This window comes from Misgurnus anguillicaudatus, chromosome 25 (genome assembly GCF_027580225.2).
Source record: "Misgurnus anguillicaudatus chromosome 25, ASM2758022v2, whole genome shotgun sequence".
NCBI classification, from domain to species: Eukaryota; Metazoa; Chordata; class Actinopteri; order Cypriniformes; family Cobitidae; genus Misgurnus; species Misgurnus anguillicaudatus.
This window is the reverse complement of record NC_073361.2, coordinates 844,760-865,395: the sequence shown is the minus strand read 5'-3', so window position 1 is coordinate 865,395 and position 20,636 is coordinate 844,760. Positions and strand designations below refer to the sequence as shown.

At 40.5% G+C, this 20,636-nt stretch overlaps 1 protein-coding gene across 4 annotated transcripts; it reads right to left on the bottom strand.

The window, feature by feature from the left end:
- Positions 1-192: 192 nt before the first annotated feature.
- LOC129426527 (uncharacterized) lies at positions 193-19,418 on the bottom strand. Of its 4 annotated transcripts, none has more exons than XR_012368093.1 (3): positions 16,939-19,418; positions 7,931-8,397; positions 193-866 (listed from the first exon to the last, which is right to left on the bottom strand). XR_012368093.1 is itself a non-coding variant. In XM_073863927.1 (3 exons), the coding sequence occupies exon 1, from the start codon at positions 13,590-13,592 to the stop codon at positions 11,928-11,930; it is 1,665 nt and encodes a 554-aa protein (XP_073720028.1). In that variant the 5' UTR covers positions 13,593-15,286; the 3' UTR covers positions 193-866; positions 7,931-8,022; positions 8,280-11,927. The 4 variants fall into 4 exon arrangements, 3 of the variants coding, with proteins under 3 accessions (XP_073720028.1, XP_073720027.1, XP_073720029.1); XM_073863927.1 differs by lacking the exon at positions 16,939-19,418 and having other exon boundaries at positions 7,931-8,022; positions 8,280-15,286; XM_073863926.1 differs by lacking the exon at positions 16,939-19,418 and having other exon boundaries at positions 7,931-8,022; positions 8,291-15,286.
- Between the last annotated feature and the right edge of the window lie 1,218 nt (positions 19,419-20,636).

Here is a 20,636-nt window from a genome sequence, read left to right as displayed (position 1 = left end):
GCTTCAGCTAGCGGCCAGCGTGAGTGACTGAAAGCGCGAAAGGCGGAGCTTGAATTTCAGGAATGTCCCTCATCCCAGAAACTGCCTTTCACATGCATATGATCTGAGATAGGCATACATACATACATGGAATTGTTTTAAAATTCAAATACAAAATACTATCACAAATTCGCAGATATAACAAATACAAAATACTGTGTGGAAAAATTTATTTAAATACAAATACGTGGGAAAATTGTGGGCACAATGGACAAAGTGTGGGCATACTGCGGGAAAATTGTGGGACCACTGGGCATTCTATGGGCGAACTGTGAGCACATATCTGGGTCTTAAAACCCATAAAAGCTCTTCATTTCTTAAAGTACTAAATAAGCTTGGCTGAATAATTAGTCTTGTTGAAAGTAGCAGTAACAAAAAGAGACAAACTAAAAATGTTTAATATACATTTCTTTTACCCCTGGGTATAAAAATGTTAAAGGGGTAGTTCACCCAAAAATGAAAACTCTGTCATCACCTACACACCCTCGTGTGCCACAAACCCACATACATTTCTTTGTTCTGATAAACACGAAGGAAGATATTGTGAGAAATGTTTGTAACCAAACTGTTTGTGTAAATGATGACAGAATTTTCCTTTTTGGGTGAACTACCCCCCTAAGAAAATGTAGGAAATTTAGCTTGTGGATTGAATATTAAATTACTTTTATTGAACCACATAAAACCACTTATTACTAAACAGAAAAACAGGTCCAAGAACAATATTTCTCCTCATGGGCAACAGTTGATATTTTCTTGTCCGATTCTTTCTTCATCCTGCTCTCGGTCACTCCAGGTGTGTTGTCCTGGTTGCTTTATGGTTACAGCATCTAAGTGAGAACATAAAAAAATTAAATTTTAACATTAAAAACAGGGGTTGTCTTAACTCTTTCGCCAACATTGACGAGATATCTCATCAATTAAGAGAAAACGCTTCCCCGCCAATGACGAGATTTTCCGTCTTTCCGCAATACCGCTATTATCTACTTCCGCAACTTATACAACCTGGAAGTATCGCCTCACGAGAAAGAGAAAAAACTCCGTGTATGTTTTAAAGATTGCTCTGCATCTGATCTCCATCTAAAGTCCTTCGCAAAAATGTAATTATCTCAGCTTTTTGCTCAAAATTGGGTGTTTTTGAAGAAACCTACCCATGTTTGAGAGGTGATTACAAGAGAACTAATGAAGGTAGGATGAAACGTTTTTTTTTTTTTTTGAAAGCAGAGGGTCTGTTCTTTCATCTGATAGAGTTAACAAAAAGTAAAGCATGATCAATCCAATTAGGTACACTAATATTAAAAGGAATATATATTTTATTTTACCTTTGTTATTTAGTCCCAATTATGTATTGCTATACTCCATTTAAATACTTAAAGCGATACTTCAGACAGATTTTAAAATTACCCCATGATGTACTCACACTCAGTAACTTGAGATACACATGTTCAGATGAACACATTTGGAGTTATTTTAGTAAATGTCCTTGCTTTTTCGAGCTTAATATGGGAAAAAACATGGATCAGGGTACATTTTCCCAAAGAAGTGCAGCCTTTAAAGAAGAAATCCACAGTGCTCCAAGGGGTTAATAAAGGTCTTCTGTGGGTAATCGATGCTATATAGTAAGAAAAGATAATGTTTTAAACTTTATAAACTATAATAACTAGTTTCCGGTAACGATGTCTTGGACTCACGCGATTCAATGCGCATTAAGTGGCAATATTTGAATATGGATTACCTCCGTGAAGGATGAATGCACTTATTTGAGGTTTAAAGTCAGAAGTTGTTCCCTAATTGTTGTTTTCTACCATTATAAAGCTTGGAAGCGCAAGTAAAAAAGGGGCTAATAACACTTGGTATTAAGATGTGCTGTTGTCGATCGGATCACAAGTGGAAGATGCTAAAGACAGGTGTAAATGATGTTCAAAACATTTGGGGTCGTCCACTTTTGACCACATTCATAGGTAGTTGAAAACACTTTTGATCGGATTGCTTTTATAGTGTAAGCGCGCATGTGGTAGAATGTGTTCCAACAGCCACAAGAGAATATCAAAGAAATATCAAAGAAAGCTTTTTTTAAATGTACAAAACACTGTGCAGCATGTTTACGTAAGCAGCAGACTCTGACATAATATTAGTTGCGTCCATTTAAACCCATCATTACTCCTGCTCATGTTTAAATGACAGCAGAAGGAATCGCCCACAGTCTCCACAGACCATCACCTAAAAGTATTCAGAACAGAAGAGGTTGAAAGTGGACAAAACTGACAGATTTAAATACCAGGTGTAAACAGAATGTGTCCTCCTCATCCACTTATGATCCGATCGGGAAAAAAACTTAACTCATTCACCGCCATTGACGAGTTATCTCGTCATTTATGAGTTCATATTTAACTAATAAATATGCTTTTCTGGACGAATTTCAAAGTGAAAGTGTAATACCGCTTTTATCCACCAGATGGCGCCAAAACGAATTTATCAAAAACAGAAGTTAAAAAGATTTAATGAATAATTTTTTACTGCCTTTATGTTTGATAGTCATTCTGAGTCTGATCTCTAACATAAATTTCTTTACAAAAACGCAATTTTTTAAGCTTTTTGCTCAAAATGTTGTATTTTTGAAGAGAAATATCCATATTTCAGTGGTTAAATTAAGTAGAAAAAGTAAATATATAATGAAAGTTTTTTCCCCATTTTGTTTGTTTGTTTGTTTGTTTATTGTTTGTTTGAAAGCAGAGGGTGTGTTCTTTAATTTGATATAATTTGTATGTTTATCCTCTTACACTCTGAGGCTATTTTGGGGATTTTCGCCTGGATTTGGCCTACCCAATTTCAAAAGCTTCTCATACCCACAAGCAGAAGTGCACATACAAAAGTTTGGTATCATTTTACAGGAAACCCATTGAAATTACATAAAACACCGTTAAAATTGCTCAACATGGTTGTATGTGTTGTCAGTCCTCTAATAAACACAAAAATAAATAGGCGCTTTTTGATGTTTTTTTTCTAAAGTCTGTATTTAAAAGTGTATAACTCTGGCCCTGAGTGGGAACGAAACCAGACAGTTTTGTTTGATTCCAGCAATTGCCAGCTTACAGAGGAAAAAGGAATTTTTTCTCTATCATAATAAATGCAAAAGTTATTTTACTCCAACTGATGGGAGGAATAATACGCTTATGGAGTACAATTTGTGACAAAAAACATTTGAAGTGCTCCCATAACCACATACAGTGGAATAAATGCAATATCTTTATATCATTTTGCAGAAAACCTTTTGAAGTTATATAAAAAGCTGCTGTTTCTGACAAATATTGTTATTTATGTTGTTTTTCATATGATAAAACACCAAATTTTCTTGTTTTATGTTGTAAATACTGCCTCTGATAGTGTATAACTCTGGTTCTGGGTGCTCTAGCAGACTGCAGACAATTCTGGTTGTTACCAGCAGCAGACAGTAAACACCCAAAAAAAGAATGAACTCTTTAGCATGTCGCATTCAAAAGTTATTCTCATTTTACTGAAGTGTGCGAAAATACATTTTCATATAAATATTAATTTTTTGTTTTGCACATATAATATATAGCAAGGGATTATTCATGCACACAACCAAAGAAAATGCTGTGAATGGACTCATTTTTTAGAGTAGGACCTAAGAGAAAAGATGATGTATCATTTGTAGCTATCTGTGCTATCTGAGGCAGTCCACACTCAAGTTTCCCATATGTTTATAAAAGACGATTTTTTACATCATTATTCATTCGATGATTGTTGGATTTGTGATAAAAATAGGACAAAAATAACACTGCAGCCTTATTCCTGAGAGTGAGAGCTTTCAGTTGATATAAGACTTGCCCATGTTTGTCATACTTGAAAAATATGAAATATGTGAATATTAAATCATATACAAAATTATGGGGGGGGTGATAGTGTAAATTAAGTGTAACTAACTTTCTTACAGTGAAACATATCTCAAAGTGATGCATATCTGCAGAAAGAAGAGAGTCTAAGCTTTCAAACAGTATCTCATATGTGGTACTGGGTCCATGACAGACCATTAAAAATTAAAGGAATATTTTATATTAAGTCAAAATAAGATAATTCTGGACCCGGTACAGGGTCCACAGAGTCAAACAAGTTATATATTTATAGAAAATAATTTTTCCTGCAAGGAATTTTGTGAAAATTTTGTTAAAATCACAAAAATGCAGGTGGGCAACTTTTCTCAAAAAGGCTGGCGGTGAATGAGTTAATAACAAGTATAACCCCTCTGGGGTCCGACAATTTTGCGACACTCTCGGAGGATCTGACATGCTGTTACATTTGGACTTTTTTCAGTTGCTTTAAAACATAATAATGGCAAGTGTCTCATACCACTGCGTTCAGCACAAACTGGGCTAAAATATTATATGAGCTACATGTATGTAAATGTTTGTATTTTTGAGAGAAAACGGTTTATGCGTGGTTTTTAAAAAAGCAAAATTTTTAATTCACTTATATAAGTCCACAAAACCCATACTACACATGTTTTAACAAGACTTTTCTCAACATAATCTAGTACTCTAGAGTTTTTTCTTTAAAATGATGTGAAAATCACCCTGCCTACTTATTCACATAAAACAATGTATTGATTTAGAAATTGTAAGACACTTTTTGTTTAGAGGGGCCGTATGCGGGAATGATTGATTGACAGCTAGCAAACAAAGTCTTGCATAATGAGCTGCATAATGAGCCTTTAGGCAGGAATCTGAGAGTGAACTACAGTAAAGAATGTGAGGACAAATGTATACATGTTTGTTTGAGGTTTATTAAGTTAACAATATAATCAAAATAGAAATGATGGTTAGTAGGACATTTTCAGTTTATTTGGAAACATACCCTATTCAAAAACTTTGTATAAACTAAGAAACTGATACACAACAGAGCTGTAAACTTCATGTGGCTCATGTTACCATATAACTTTATGTCCAAAAAGTGTTTTTCCACTTCATAGTTTTGTACTGATGAGAGAGATGCAGACCTCTAAGAGAGTTATAAACAGCTGTTAGCATAAGTTGTCCACAGAAATACCCTTACATATATAACTGATGGGTAAATGTCACTGATACTACATTCATATAAACTATCTTGTACATAAACTAAATCCAGTGTTGGGGGTAACGAGTTACAAAGTAACGGATTACAGTAACTACATTACTTTTTTGGGTAACGAAGTAAAGTAACGCATTACACTAATAATATTGGTAACTACACTACTTTACTAGACTATAGGAAGGCGCTTTCCTGCGTTACCCAAGCAGTGTTTGCCTGGGTGTAAAGTTCTGTCTATTTAAGTGGTGCGTGCATGCGTGTCCCTGTACGTGTGCCGTTGCCATAGAGATTGATTTGACGGAGCTGCTGGTGCAAAGGGGAGCGGGATATGAAGACGGAGGGTTTAAGCCACTGGGGCGATATTCACATAACTTTAAGCGTATTGCTCGAAAGGACAAAAATATTAGTGTGAAATGCACACTATGCCCACACGACAAGTGTCTTTCAACTGCTGACAACGCGATGAGCAACCTGTCTGAGCATTTGTAAGCCCAGCATGGCAATACAACACTTGTGGCGAAAGATCCTGCTTAACTTACCGGTCAGGGATCGAGAGGTCCGAAGTACCCGAAGACGGAATTAGGTAATGAACCTCAATCGAGTCAGAGCCAGAGCATAATTCTTTTAAAGAAATTATTTGAACGTAACCCGAACAGCAATGTCGCGTGCGCTCAATTTATAGAAAAAAGCCAGGAGTCAGGACCGCTGTTTTCTACATAATCTTACTTCCAAATCTAATCCTATAAACTTTTCCGTGTTTGATGTATCGCTGTTACCGCCCTGCCAGACTGTCTTAAATAGAGAAATAAGTTAATTCCTTGATTTGCGTTGTTGATTCATTTATAAATAATTCCCCCAAGGGTTTAGTTTATGCGCAAAAAGCATTAAAATGAATAGAACGTGATGATTACGTCTTTCTTCGGTGAAAAAATAATAAAATTAAAGTAGCCTATATGAAATGTGTTTCCCTTAAATAATTAGCAAATTAACAAAACGAATTCAAAAGTAGCCTATAACCTATATGAGTTTATTTTTTGTGTGACGTGCTCCCAAACCAATGCAGCACAAAACACTTTTTACCTATTTAAAAAAGCACAATGTTTTGTTATTATTGCGAGTGTAACTTTACATAAATAAATTTACACATTACAGTTTTGAATGTTGTTTTACTTTTATTTGTATGACCATAATTTAAGGTAATTTAAGGTAATGCAAAATGCAAGCTCCTCACGCGTTTCATGCCATCACCCGCGTGGGTTTACACAGGGCAGCGAGAAAGAGACATTAAACTTTAAACATTTAACATTCTACTTGAGTTTTTTTGGACATCCCTTTGGAATCACTGCAATCATATCATCAATTTATAAGGTAATAATAAATATAAGCGCAGCGCTTATGAGTGTTCAAACACTGCTGACCGCTCAGCTGTCAATCTGCCGACCCTCACAAAGTTTCACATTAAATGATAATATATTTGAACAAGCATGGTCCTGTGCTTATTTCTGTCAATGTTCTGCATGAAGATCTTTAAAGGTTTCTACTTACATCACGATTTGCGGTGCGGCCGGTCGCAGTCTTTATGTAAAACGGGTATGAAATAAATTGATGCTGATGTCGGATAACGGGTCAACTGTTGTTTTAATCGCGTGGATGCGGGTTATCAAACAGGACTGTGCATGACTCGTATAAGGAAAATGGAATGACAACATGAAAATTATAAAATAGCCTACATGTTTATATTCTGTATGAAACCACAATGGGCGCTAAACTTGCGGTGTTAAAGGGACAGTTCACCCAAAAATAAAAAATTCTGTCATCATTAACTCTCCCTCATTTTGTTACAAACCTGTATAAATATCTTTGTTCTGATAAACACGAAGCAACATATTTTGAGAAATGTTAATAACCAAACCAAGCATGAGCCCCATTCACTTCTATAGTAGGAAAAAATAATACTATGGAAGTGAATGAGGCTCATGAATGGTTTGGTTACAAACATTACTCAAAATATTTTCATTCATGTTCACCAGAACAAAGACATTTATACAGGTTTGTAACAACATGAGAGTTACAAACCTGATTTACAAATAAATTATACAGAATTTTAATTTTGGGGCAAACTATAAATCCGATGGGGTCAAAAATTAGGGTGCACCTAACTTTTGTGCTGGTGCACCTAAGAAAAAAATGTTAGGCGCACCAGTGCAACCAAAAAAGTTAGTCTAGAGCCCTGGCCGGTCATTTAAAGTATTCACTCATCATCAGCCGACCCCGCCTAAACCATGTCCATGTATCTATGTGGTAAATTAAGAAAAAGGAAAGTAAAGTAATAAGTAGTGAAGTTACTTTTCAAATGCAGTAACTAGTAAAGTAATCTCATTACAATTTTAAGAAGTAACTAGTAACTAGTAACTAATTACATTTTTTGAGTAACTACACAAACACTGACTAAATCTCAGATAAACATCTGCAGCGATTAGATATATAAAAAGCTGTTTTCAGATGACTGTTTTCAGATGCCCATCCCCTTATTGTCTAGCTTCTGTTTTAAACGCGTTTCTGTAAGCGCGTATGAACTTTAAAAACACATCGAATATGGCGCGTCCATGTGCGCGAGCTCGTGTCTCCGTGTAACAATTAAAATGGATTTTATAGGCCAGTGAAGATGAGAAAATAGACATATCTGACCTCACACAGAAAAGATATGCGCACACGCAGAAAAGTCTAAGCTAAGAGCACAAAATGTTATTCTGGCTAGGAATGTGTAAGCACGCAGATAGAACACATGATCGAAAGATGCAGTACTTGCCTGGTGCAACATAATTCAAATACCAAGGAACCCATGATTCCTCATGAAATACCAATCAGACCATGGGAGGTATTAGCTTCAGATCTCTTCACCTGGAACAATGAAGAATACATGGTTACTGTAGATTACTATAACCATTTCTTCCAATTAGACAAACTCAACACTACAACGGCTGCCACTGTCATCAGCAAGCTTAGTCACTTTCGCGAGACATGGCATACCAGTGAAATTAAAAGGTCCACAAAATCAACACAAAGAGTTTAAAGACTTAGCAAAAAACATTACGTTTCACACACATTGGCCCTCATGACTGTTCCCTTTCTCAGTTTGGTACAGTATAAGAACACACTTATTGACAACCTCTTCATGTCTCCAGCCCAGCTCATCATGAGTCGCAGACCGTGGTCCATACTGCCAACCACAAACCAGCAGCTCCTACCCGAGATTGTCAGTTTCACAGAAACATGCTATAATGGAGTAAACAGCAGCATCAGAGAAAGTATCATTATCGCTCAGCTTGTCCACCGTCACAACTACACACTGGACAGCTCATTCGCATACAATAGCATGGCCTTTGGAAACCAGCTGTTGTTGTTCACCTTGCCAATAAACAAAAATCCCATCATGTTTGCAGTTCAGAGGGTCAAGTGTAGTGCAGAAACTATCGCCATGTTCTTAGCACAAACGAAGACAAAATGTCTCATTTGAACTGCTGCTTTTATACGATGTATGCAGCAATGAGAGATACTTCAACAACATCCTGACATAGGGCAGTCGGAGACATGTTTTCAAAGTGTTGGAAATATATATTCTAAAATAACATTTGTTGCATTCCTCTAGGGTGCTTTTCCATTGCATAGTACCCCACGGTTTAGTTTAGTCTGGGTCGGGTCAGCTCACTTTGGCGTGGTTAGCTTTTTTCATAGACTTTGGTATTACTTCGTAGTGGGAGGGATTATAGGCGTGTCGTTATATTTGCGCTGCCTACCGCTGTGACATCATACAGGTGAGAGCGTCCTTGTACATTCCCATACATTTATTTATTTATCAGTCCGCCACAAAATTAAAATTGGCCACCACAAATAGATGTTTGCACTTCGCGTTTATCACTACCTCTGTTTGACATGACAGTTTCTGTTCAAACACCCGTGGCGTCAGTGGACGGTGCTCCGCTGAGCCTCATTTAAGTTGCATTTAAGCATATATAATGCTGACGTGCTCGTCGCAAATGTTCCACCACAAACTGAAAGTTTGGAAAAAAATGGCATGGTGTTCCTGATTCTCAACCTGTGGATGTTTTTCATCGCTAAAAGGGAGTTTGGAAACTTATAGCAGAGCACAGATTACAACATGTTTGCTCGAGTGCAAGCTAGCACTAAAGCTAATCTTTCACATTATAGCGATGACGCAATCAGTGATCTACTATGTTTTCGCGTCACTTTTGGTATCAGCTCGGGTCGCTTGGAACCCCAACCGAGGTGGTACGAAAAAAGTATTGGGTACCACGTTGTGCACCTAATGGAAAAGCTCCCAAAAGTAAGCTGACCCAAACCAAACCAAACCGTGGGGTACTATGCAATGGAAAAGCGCCACTAGACTACATTAAACATGAAAAGTCATCATTTTCAGAGACACATCTGATTGTGTTCCAAATTCTTAACATTTACGTCTTTATGTTAACAGTAAAGTGCAGATTAAGTTTTGTTTTGTAAATCCTCAGACATGATTTTTACCACATAATTAAGTTTTGCTTTGTAGAAAGCATTTCTTTAAAATGAATTTCTTTTTGTGTAAACTTTATCCTAATTTTAATAAATTTCATCAACCAATTGCATGTATTTAATAAATAAAAAGCAAATATAGCAGAGAATATAATAACCGGGCCGTGCATGAAGGCGCCAGCACCGCGTGTTCACTTGCATTGCATTATTAACTAGAACGCACCTCATCATAAATGAATAAAACGCTTAGGTTACTCACGTGAAGCCTATTGGTTAACGTCTGTAGAAAATACAGACCAATGACGTTTGAGCCCGCGTGGGCGTGGCACACGTCCTTATATAAGCCCGGGGAAATACGTCAAGAGCTCATTATTATTCGACTGAAGCGCACAGCCGAATAACACTCGCAGCGTAGACGTTTGTAGCACGGCCAGCGACGCAATGCTTCGTTCCCGTTATTTCAGGAAACCGGGGTTACGTGAGTAACCTAAGCGTTTCCTTTCAATACGGTTCACTTCGCATTGCGTCAGTTAGCTGACGCTGTGGGGGAACGTAATCCCATCCCGCCGTGCATACACAACAGGCTGAGGTGCCCTTACCGGAAAGACATTGCATGTGGCCCTATACCCAGCGTGTACATAGCTCTAGCGAGCGTAAGTGAAAGCACCATATATGAGACAGTTAATACGCATACAGTGAAGTTTCTAAACGCACCATGATGCATATATAACAGAGCACGAGACGGCGGGTTCCCTGAGCGCGCCGCGAGCTTGTGCATGATTTATTAATAGGTAGCCATGACGGTGAGCTCGCAGCGCACCGTGAAGGCATACAAAAACGCAGTGGCGTGAACATTAAGCCGATAAGACCTGTGCTTGTAAGGCAGGGACATCCAGGCTATAAAATCTGACAAACGTAGACGGCGAGGACCAGCCGGCCGCATTACAAATGTCAAAAATAGAAATCCCCGTAGACCAAGCCCACTATGAAGCTATACCACGGGTGGAGTGAGCTTTCAAACTGACAGGACAATGTTCATTCAGGGAGGCGTAAGCTAAAGCAATGGCTTCTACGATCCATTTAGATAGCCTCTGTTTAGTGAGCGGCATACCTAAAGAGTGTTTTGTGAAGCTTACGAACAGCTGATCTGACTTGCGGTATGAGGCAGAACAGTCCGTGTCTATTCTTAGTGCTCTGACGGGGCAAAGCGTGTTCGGGGTTTGTTCGGCGATGGGAGGGCGAGAAGTGAAACCACGTGAACTATATATGGCGTGGTCAAAACTTTAGGAATGTATCCCGCTCTCGGTCTATGGATCACTTTGCTATCGTTAGGACCGAATTCCAGACACGACGGGTCAATTGAAAACGTGTGTAAATCGCCCACTCGTTTAACCGATGCCAACGCCAGGAGGAGAGCAGTTTTAAACGAGAGAGCGCGCAGGTCAGACTGTTCGAGGGGCTCAAAAGGGGGGACCGCGCAGCGCTTTCAGAACCGTGGACAGATCCCAAGACGGGACCGTGTTAGGTCGCGGTGGGTTTAGTCTGCGAGCGCCTCTGAGAAATTTAATGACAAGGTCATGTTTTCCCACGGTGTGACCGGCGATAAGGGCGTGATTCGCCGTTAGTGCCGCCACACATACTTTAAGTGTCGAGGGCGCGCGACCGCTGTCCAGCATTTCCTGTAGAAAGGAGAGAATATGCTCCACTTCACAGGTGTTTGGGTTTAAGTTTTTTGTTGTGCAGAAAAAATAGACCACTTTTGAGCGTAAAGGCGCCTGGTAGATGGGGCCCTAGCTTCTGATAGAGTATTTAACACTCTTCCTGAAAGGTGTGACGGTTGCCGTTCAGAAACCAAACGTGTAGATTCCATAGCTCCGGCTGTAGATGCCATATCGTCCCTCTCGCCTGAGATAGGAGGTCTTTCCTCAGCGGTATTGGCCATGGTGCTGATGTTATCAGCTGCCATAGGTCGGGGAGCCACGGTTGATTGTGCCAAAGCAGGGCGATCAGAATTACCGCGCAGAATTATCGTGCAGCCGAGCTCCGTGCCCGAGAGGAAAAGGTGAGGGGATGTCCATATCGAAAACGCTTTCACACAGCCGTATGTGATTTTGATTAATAAGCGGCCCGTCAACCAAGCACGGGGCGGAACTTTTGCTTTCAACCAAAACTGAAGCGGTCTCATGAACAGCATTCCCAACGGTATTAGTGGGGATGCTGCTGCCATCAGACCCAGCATTTTTTGGAATCGTTTGAGAGGGAGATGTGAACCCGCTTTAAACGATGCCGCCTCGCGTCTGACCGTGAGGGCGCGTTCCTGTGTAAGCCATGCCCGCATCTTTAACGAGTCGAGCGTCATGCCTAAGAACGCGATTCGCTGGGTGGGGATAAACAAACTCTTCTGGAGGTTGATTTTGCACCCTAAATTCTCCAAATGCTGGAGTACAACGGTCTTGTGCGCAATAATTTCCCTCTCTGACTCGGCTAGAATAAGCCAATCGTCGAGGTAATTCAATATGCGGATGCCGCTCTGTCTGAGAGGGGCGAGAGCCACATCCGCACATTTGGTAAATGTGCGTGGTGCCAGAGATAATCCGAAGGGCAGAACTTTGTACTGGTATGCTGTCCCGTCGAACGCGAATCTTAGAAACGGCCTGTGACGTGGTGCTATCGGAATGTGAAAGTAAACATCTTTCAGATCCACTGATATGAACCAATCGCCCGGTCGAATTAGCGCCATGATTCGTCTGGCTGTAAGCATTTTGAATGGCCGCTTGGCAAGAGCGCGATTCAAAACGCGTAGATCCAATATCGGTCTGAGGCCGCCGTCTTTCTTTGGAACGAGAAAATAACGACTGTAAAAGCCTGATTTGCTTTGATCCGCCAGGACTATCTCTATTGCGTCTTTTAGTAAAAAAGAACGCACCTCTTCCCTGAGGATCTGCATGCGTTCGTCTGGGACAGTGGTGTAGAGAACGCCGCAAAACCGGGGTGGTCTCCGAGCGAATTGAAGTGAATAACCGTGTTGGATCACGTTTAGAATCCAGCCCGGCATACTGTGAAGTTTGACGGCGAGAGCAGATAAGCTTATGGACAGTAAGCCGTGTGTGTGTGTGTGTGTGTGTGTGTGTACAGAGGAGGAAATTTGCTCTTTTTGTGAAAAGGTAAAAAAAAATCGCTGTTACAGCGGGGGTGTGTCCAGCACCCGAGGGGACTGAAACACGCAGAACTTTTGAGGGCGGGCCGGCCGAAGCGGGACCAGAGCCTCTTTTCCTCCTCAGATTCTCTTCAGGGAGGCGGCCGCAGCGCCGGGTCCAGCGTGATCCGAGGGCGGGGACCGCGGCATCGAGGCGGGCCAGCCGATCATGCAGGACGCTGGCGCTTGACCACCGGTTCAGCTCTCTGCTGGGGTTGAGCTGGCGCTGGCTTAGGGCGTTGAGCTGGCGACGGTTTTGGGCATTGAGCTGGCGACGGTTTTGGGCGGCCGGTCTCAGACGCTGAGGCGGATCGTTAAGGAAGGAAATGCCGCATAGCCTGTGCCAATTTCTGTGCCTCAGTAAAGCGCTGGGTGAACCCTTCCACAGCAGAGCCGAAGAGCCCCGACAACGACACGGGCAAGTCAAAAAGGGCAACCCGATCCGAATCCTTGATTCTGTCAGATTCAGCAACAGATGTCTCTCCAGAACAACCAGGCTGGCCATGGCTCTTCCTACAGCTTGAGTGGCGACTTTAGTAGCGCGGAGGGCCAAGTCAGTCGCGCTGCACAGATCTTTAAAGGTTGACGGGTCCGGAACTGTCTCGTCCATATCACGGAGGAGTTTTGCCTGGTATACCTGCTGCACTGCCATCGTATGGAGAGCGGATGCCGGGTATCCGTCGGCAGTGTAAGACTTCGACGCCAGGGTTGATGTCAGATGGCAGGGCTTTGACGGATGGCTCATCTTCGCCCTCCATCCGCCAGCTGAAGACGGGCAGAGGTGGGCGGCGACAGGACGTGGGAGATGGCGCTCTGCGCTCGGGTGGAGTCAGGAGCACGCCAGGCTTTGGTGAGCTCCTGGTGAACCTCCGGAAAGAACGGCGGCTGCCGTTGGCGGGATGATTGACGCCGCCCAGGCTGCAGATACCACTCATCCAGCCGGCTGAGTTGAGGCTCTGACGGCGGCGACCAGTGAATGTCGAGCTCCGCTGTAGCTTTCGTTAGAATGCGGATGAGCTCAGAGTCGTGAGGACGCGACTCGGTTGGTTCTTCAGCGGCGGTGGCGGCGTGGGCGTCGTCATCCGAAGCCGCCCAATCCTCCAACTCCTCAGAGGATGACATCATCTCCACATTGTCACCGGACCCAAAGGAAACCATGTCGCTAGCACTCGGCAGGGGGCGTTGGTCCTCATGGACGAAAGTGACAGGATGATGGCTGGGAGACAGAGTACGCGGGGGATGAGCTGGCGTAGACTTGGTCTCAGGGCGTTTTTCAACTTCACGGCTCCGCTGCTGTTTAGGCGGGAGAGCACGGGAAGCCTTCCTTTTGAAGACGTCGAGGCGGGAGCACAGCACCGCGATGGGAAGCCTTCGTATTGAAAGGGAACTCAGCGTATGCCTATATGTCTCATACATTAGCATTAAATATCTTTGCTGCATTTGATCTTGAACAAAAAAGGGCTTTCTCACACACAGTGAGTTAGACCTGCCTTGGCTGGTGCGTCTTTTACGCATTCTTAAGGTGCCCGTTTTATCCATTGGTTTTATCTGTTGCAGTATATAAGGCAACATTCCACATAAGATGGGCTTAGATTTGGAAATGCATTACATCTACAGTGGCAACAGATAAGGTGATGATGATGATCCTCTTTCTTTATTATTGTTAACACTACCTCAAACTAAAGCGGCGTCTCTTCGGAGCTGTCATTTTCTTAAATGAGCCGCGGCAATTTTCAAATGAGCTTCTAACACTAGACAAATGCCTTTATTTTCAACGCGATCACCTTGTACCTAAACCATTTTGAAACTGTAATGTAAACCGAAATTTGTAATGTAATGTGAGTGGAAGGGCAGCACCGGGATTGTGTGTGTGTGTGTGTGTGTGTGTGTGTGTGAGGCAGAGTGGCCAGTGCGATATTGCAGGCACGGCTCTAAATGACTGTTATTTCAAATAGCATAGCATATTTTAAACTAATAGGCCTATCGGTTAACCTGTTTCAACCGGCTAATGAGGCTCAGTGGCCGGTCAAGAAAATGTTTAGTTTTCGCCATTCCTAATACACTGATTGGTCTGCGCATCGCTGCTGTAAACCCCGTGTTTTTACCTCAGACAGACGACGTCTTGTTACATTTTTACTTTTGTTCTGGAAAATGATCTTGCGCTCTTCCATTACACTTCGGTTAAACCGATCTGACACGCACGCAAGCACACACACGCAAACGCAAGCACACACACACACACAGTTACGACAGATTGTGTGTGATTTGTCTACGACACGAATTCCATTCCTGTACTTTACTGGAAAACCAAAATGTTCCACAAAAGAGACTTAAATGTGTCCGAGGGATCTGCAATCTCAGGCGGAGCAGCCATCATGTGACCTGCGCTCACTCTCAAGTAACGTGACATGACATGCACTTGGAAAACAGTAACTTTGGAATATACTATTTAGAAAGCATTTAAAAAGCTCTTATTAGTCGTTACTAATACAATTTAATCAAATGTATGCATTTTTTTTTTAAATAAATAGATTAGTTAGTCAGAGATAAGTGACATTAACCTCAACAATGGGCAGCAGGAGGTGAGAGTACCGCGACACGACACGGGAGGTTCGCGATTCGTATCGTTGGTGGTGTATCGCGACCGTTCGGTTCGTAATATCGTTACACCCCTATTTATTACACATGATGGCTTCTGATGAGTTTAGTTCAATTCAGATTTTTACATGTTTATTGATATTTTAATCGCAGTAGTATTGTCTTGCCTCCGCTGTCACTGTGAGAAAAAAACATTCATTCATCTGCTTCATGTTTATTGATATTTTAATCGCAGTAGTATCTTCTTGCCTCCGCTGTCACTGTGAGAAAAAACATTCATTCATCTGCTTCATGTTAGTTTTTAACACTTATAGAGTAATGCATTGTCTCCGTTTATCTGTTCTCTTCACAAATAAACAAACGAACACATTTTGACTTGTATGCTCATCTTGTAAGGTTATGATTAGAAATGGACGTGTGAACGAAAACAATTAAAACATAAAATGGCCGATAATAATAACTGACTGTGATGGACTCTTTACAAGGCTGTTCATCAAAAAATTATGGAGATTGAAAAAGTCTACCGCAACATCTGGTGTGTCTGCGTGCGTACATTTATTTCATGCTTTAACAGTTGACTTCAACGGTGACATTTTCAGCATTTTAGCTAAGCACAAATTATATTCATCACATGATAAATGGCTATTTACAGTCCCGCATTACTAAAGTAAAAGTTTGAAATTCTCGTCGGAATTCTTAGGCATAAAATCTGCTTCCGCCCGCGTGGGACTTTTACAATGCGTCTCATGCAATATCCAGTCCTCGTCGCAAGGTTGTAGTATGTTTTCACTAAATACGACAATAAAAACGTCAAGTCCGACCACCGGAAACTCGGAGGTGTTTTTAGTTCACAGCAACGGTTTAAAATGAGTGTCACTTTCAACCGGTCGGTGTGCTTCCACTAAACTCTGGACACTAATGAAACATAGATGGACCACAATATATATATTTTATCTCGGTGCTGAAACATCATGGCCGGACTTACCCTTGGGCTTGAGCCCAGGGGCCCCGGCCAATAGGGGCCTCCGTGCTTGCTTGCTTGCGTTCGTTGATTTGTTCAGCCGTTTCCTTTTTTTATTTTACAGCCTATTGGTTGGTGCGAAATTGTTTGGTGCTGCATTTAATTCGTTAATATATGGCAGTCATCTTGGTACTGAAATATGACGCGCTGAGTTTACTGCTTTTGAAACCCATAGATGCTAGTATAATAGCGAATACGCGAAATGGGAGTAATGATGAGCTTTACATATAACGAGAAAGAGCAACGCGAAAATGAAGCCCTCAGTATGAAAAAGATTACTAGAGTAGAATATGGTCTTGTAACTCTGTTTTTTCTTGTATGTTTGTAATAAAACGTGATACGCCGGTATACGCACTGAGTATACCCACTAGGAATGGTCAAGGATTTCCGTATAAACATTTAAAAAAGCGTGAAAATACTTAACATTGTGTGACAAACCTTTCATTCATAATTTGACATCTGAATCACTCACCATTTGCATGCTCCACTTGTTACTTTGGCGGGTTGAACCTCATATAGTATACACTCGGCTCTTTGGTATTTGGTCCATTTGACTTCATGCGGCACTGCGCAATCCGATCATCTTATGAAATCAAATTATCACGCCGCAAAAGTGACTGTAAAGCAGACGGGTGTATTCATGTGGTTCCACAACAGCCAGAAGAATGACATCAGAGTACCGCGAGAGCGATTCGAGAAATCACACGGGGAAGTATGCATCCTAATCGCTCTCGCGGTACTTTGACATCACCAAGGGGTCTGCTTAGCGCCAAATTAAAAAATCCAATCTGTTCGCAGGCTGCAGCTCACACGACACTGTAACCAAACAGTTTCTGTGGAGAAGTGAACGAGTGTAGCAGAGCTACGAATCATAACAAAATCCAGAGAGTTAACAACGCACATATGATTTATGTCAACATTTAAATCATCAGTCCAGTTTATTACTTCATCTGGAGGTGAGGATTCACTAAATCATGGCCATGTTGATGTCCTGATGGTTTTTGATATAATCCACTAGCTAGCCTACCTGTAGTTTCTCTTTCAGCATGTTTGCTAACAGAATCACAGTTTAAACTTCTGAAAAGTGTTCATTTTTGTATCTACGTTCAAGGTTTTAATGTATTACGTTCATATCAGACGCAAAAATAAATGAATGATCATCTTTTCCACTTTGGTTTTTGGTGTCTAATATTACATGATGGTCTTGTCATCCTAAAATATTTTCTTTTTCATTCTTAAACACTGCACCACTTGTAGGCTATGCAAAAATTCACTTGTTGATTATACATTATTATATGATGTGTAAGGTGAATGTTTATCAAGACATATCATCCTTTTCTTAAGCTAAGTCTAACACAATGATTTTAAATGTTGTTATGGGGTATTTTTTAATGTGCATGATTAATTTGGATTTGTGAAATCCCTAAAAATACATGATTTAATTATAGACTGGCTTATGTTCTGCTATAGAGACATAGGGGCAGTTTCCTAGTCAGGTCTTATCCTAGTCCAAGACTAAAATGCATATTTGATCTGTCTTAATTTAAACACATCTTGCACTGATGTATCTTAACATATATCATTGCCATTGTTTTGTCTCAAGACGCACACCAGTAATGTTTTTTGTAAGGTTTGTTTGTAAAAACTAATTGAATGCCCTAATATAACCTATAGCAATAGGCCTAGTGCTGGATTAATCTAAACCCTGTCGGGAAACTTCCCTATAATATAGTTCTATGATATATTTTTTATTTTAGGTTGTTTACTGTATGTGCACTCTCAGAAGATAATTTACACAAGCTGTCACTGGGGTGGTACCCTTTCAAATAGTACACCTTTGTACCTAAAGAGTGCATATAATGGGTACAAATGTACCTATATCTGTACCTAAATGGTAAATATTAGTACCCATTTAAAGGGTACCGTCCCAGTGACAGCTTCTGTACCTTTTATTCCGAGAGTGTAGGGCCCAAAATTTATTCAAGCCCAGGGGCCTCCACCCTGTTAAGTCCTGCCCTGTGAAACATGGTAATCTAAATCTATGGAGGAGATTGTATTTAAATAAATTGCGGAAATTTGCATATTATGTTTCTTGTAATAGACTACAGTGAACGTCATGTCAGAACATCCACTGCAGGCATCGTTCTAAAAATAATGGGTCCGATGCCCATTCTGACTAAAACAGTAAATGTTTATAATTTAATTTGAAAGTACTAACAAAATTCTACCTTCTGTTAAAATTTCATGAAAATATCTGATAAAATGAGAAAGTTATAAGCAAAAACATGTGAATAAGCAGCATTTTGGTCACACACATTCCATAGACATCCATATATAACTTTTTCCTCTGATTTCTAATATTAAAAATATCATAACTTTCTCAATCTTCAACGGATTTTTACAATCCTGGAATCTTTGTAAATGGGAATGTCTGCTCTGTCTAGTCATGTGATAGATTTTGAGCTTTGGTTTTTTTTTAAAATTTTGTCATCCTACCTACTTTAAGGGGGTTCTAAGTGGAGGATGTCATGCAGCAACCTGCAAACAGTCAAACATAGCAGGCTATACAAAGTAAAGGTCTTTGTAATAATTTTGCTTTCTTTTCGAGTCGTTTGCAATATTTTTTAACATTTTCATTAGGGCACTTGTGTTCATTGTAAATGACATATCCATTCACTGTTAATGGTGCAATCTATTCATCTTTACTCATGCAGCATACTATTGAGTCCACGAAAAGTATCTCTGCACCGTGTGGGGCGTGCTTTAGTTTCTCTTTTTATGTTGCAGTGTAGTGATGAACTTTGACACAGTTGTTACCTAATACTGGACACGATCTAAGTTTGTGGGGGCTGCTGCAGACTTAACGTGCATTCATAATCATTCGATTCTGGTCAGATCTTTGTTTGTTTTTACTTTGTAGTGGTTTTCTCTTGATAAGGTGCTTGCGTGCGAGTTATTTACAGTTTGTGTATCTTGCTCACGCAGCAGTCTCTCTTGTACTGGATTGTCTGGACTAATAAAAAAAAAATGAATCAGAGATCGCAAAAGTGACAGGTTTTATTCAGATTTTATATTGCAAAAGAAGGATAGGGGAGAGTGGGGCAAAGTGAGCCAGTGGGTAAGTTGACCCACCCCCTGTATCTAGGCTACCATACAGATTTGTAGCCGTGTGACCACAAATCCAGGTAGCAACCATCATTTCTATTTGACTACGGTAAAGAGAAGCACAAGTAAAAGAGAGAAGTATGATTTTTTTTACAAAACAGTTTTTATCCCATCAAAGTAAAATACATGTCAGTTATAATGGCTGTTATGTCAAAGCAGATTTATACAGGTCTAAACATTTATACCATTCTCTGGCAAAAGCATCCAGCGACTACAGTACATCCAGAACAGCGCTGCCAGAATCCTGATGAGGGTGCGTAAGTATGATCACATCACCCCCATCCTTAAATCTCTCCACTGGCTCCCTGTCTCATTCAGGATTGAATATAAGGTTTCCCTTCTGACCCACCAGTGCATTCACGGACATGCCCCTCTTTACCTACAGGAACTCCTCAACCATCACACCACTTCACGCACCCTCCGATCAGCAAATACAAACACTCTAAACATCCCTAGAACCAAGCTCTGCAGCATGGGTGGTAGGGCCTTCTCATCGGCTGCTCCGAGATTATGGAATGCCCTCCCTGAACACCTGAGGGCACCACAAACTATTGATGTTTTTAAAAAAAACTTAAAAACATATCTTTTTAAGAAAGCTTTTTACTGAATGTTATTTTATAATTGCTTTTCTCTTTAAAAACTATTTTATCTTGCATTTTTATATATGCTTTGTAGCACTTTGAGATTGCTGTAATGTAAAGTGCAATACAAATAAAATTTATTATTATTATTATTATTCATTCATATTGGTGATAAGCTAATGTATAAAACCATGTCAATGATTTAGCTAAAGATTAGCCTGAATTACTAATATAGGCAGTTTTTCCCAAAATGGTGGCCGTGGGGCAAAGTGAACCAAATGCTGTGGGGTAAACTGAACCAGCGGTTCAATGTACCCCACCATGATGTTTAGTTCATTTAAAAAAAAAAAAGAGCAATCAACATTATTATTATTATTATTACCCTTCCAAATAGGGCAAAAATAGACAATTTTATTCAAATGAC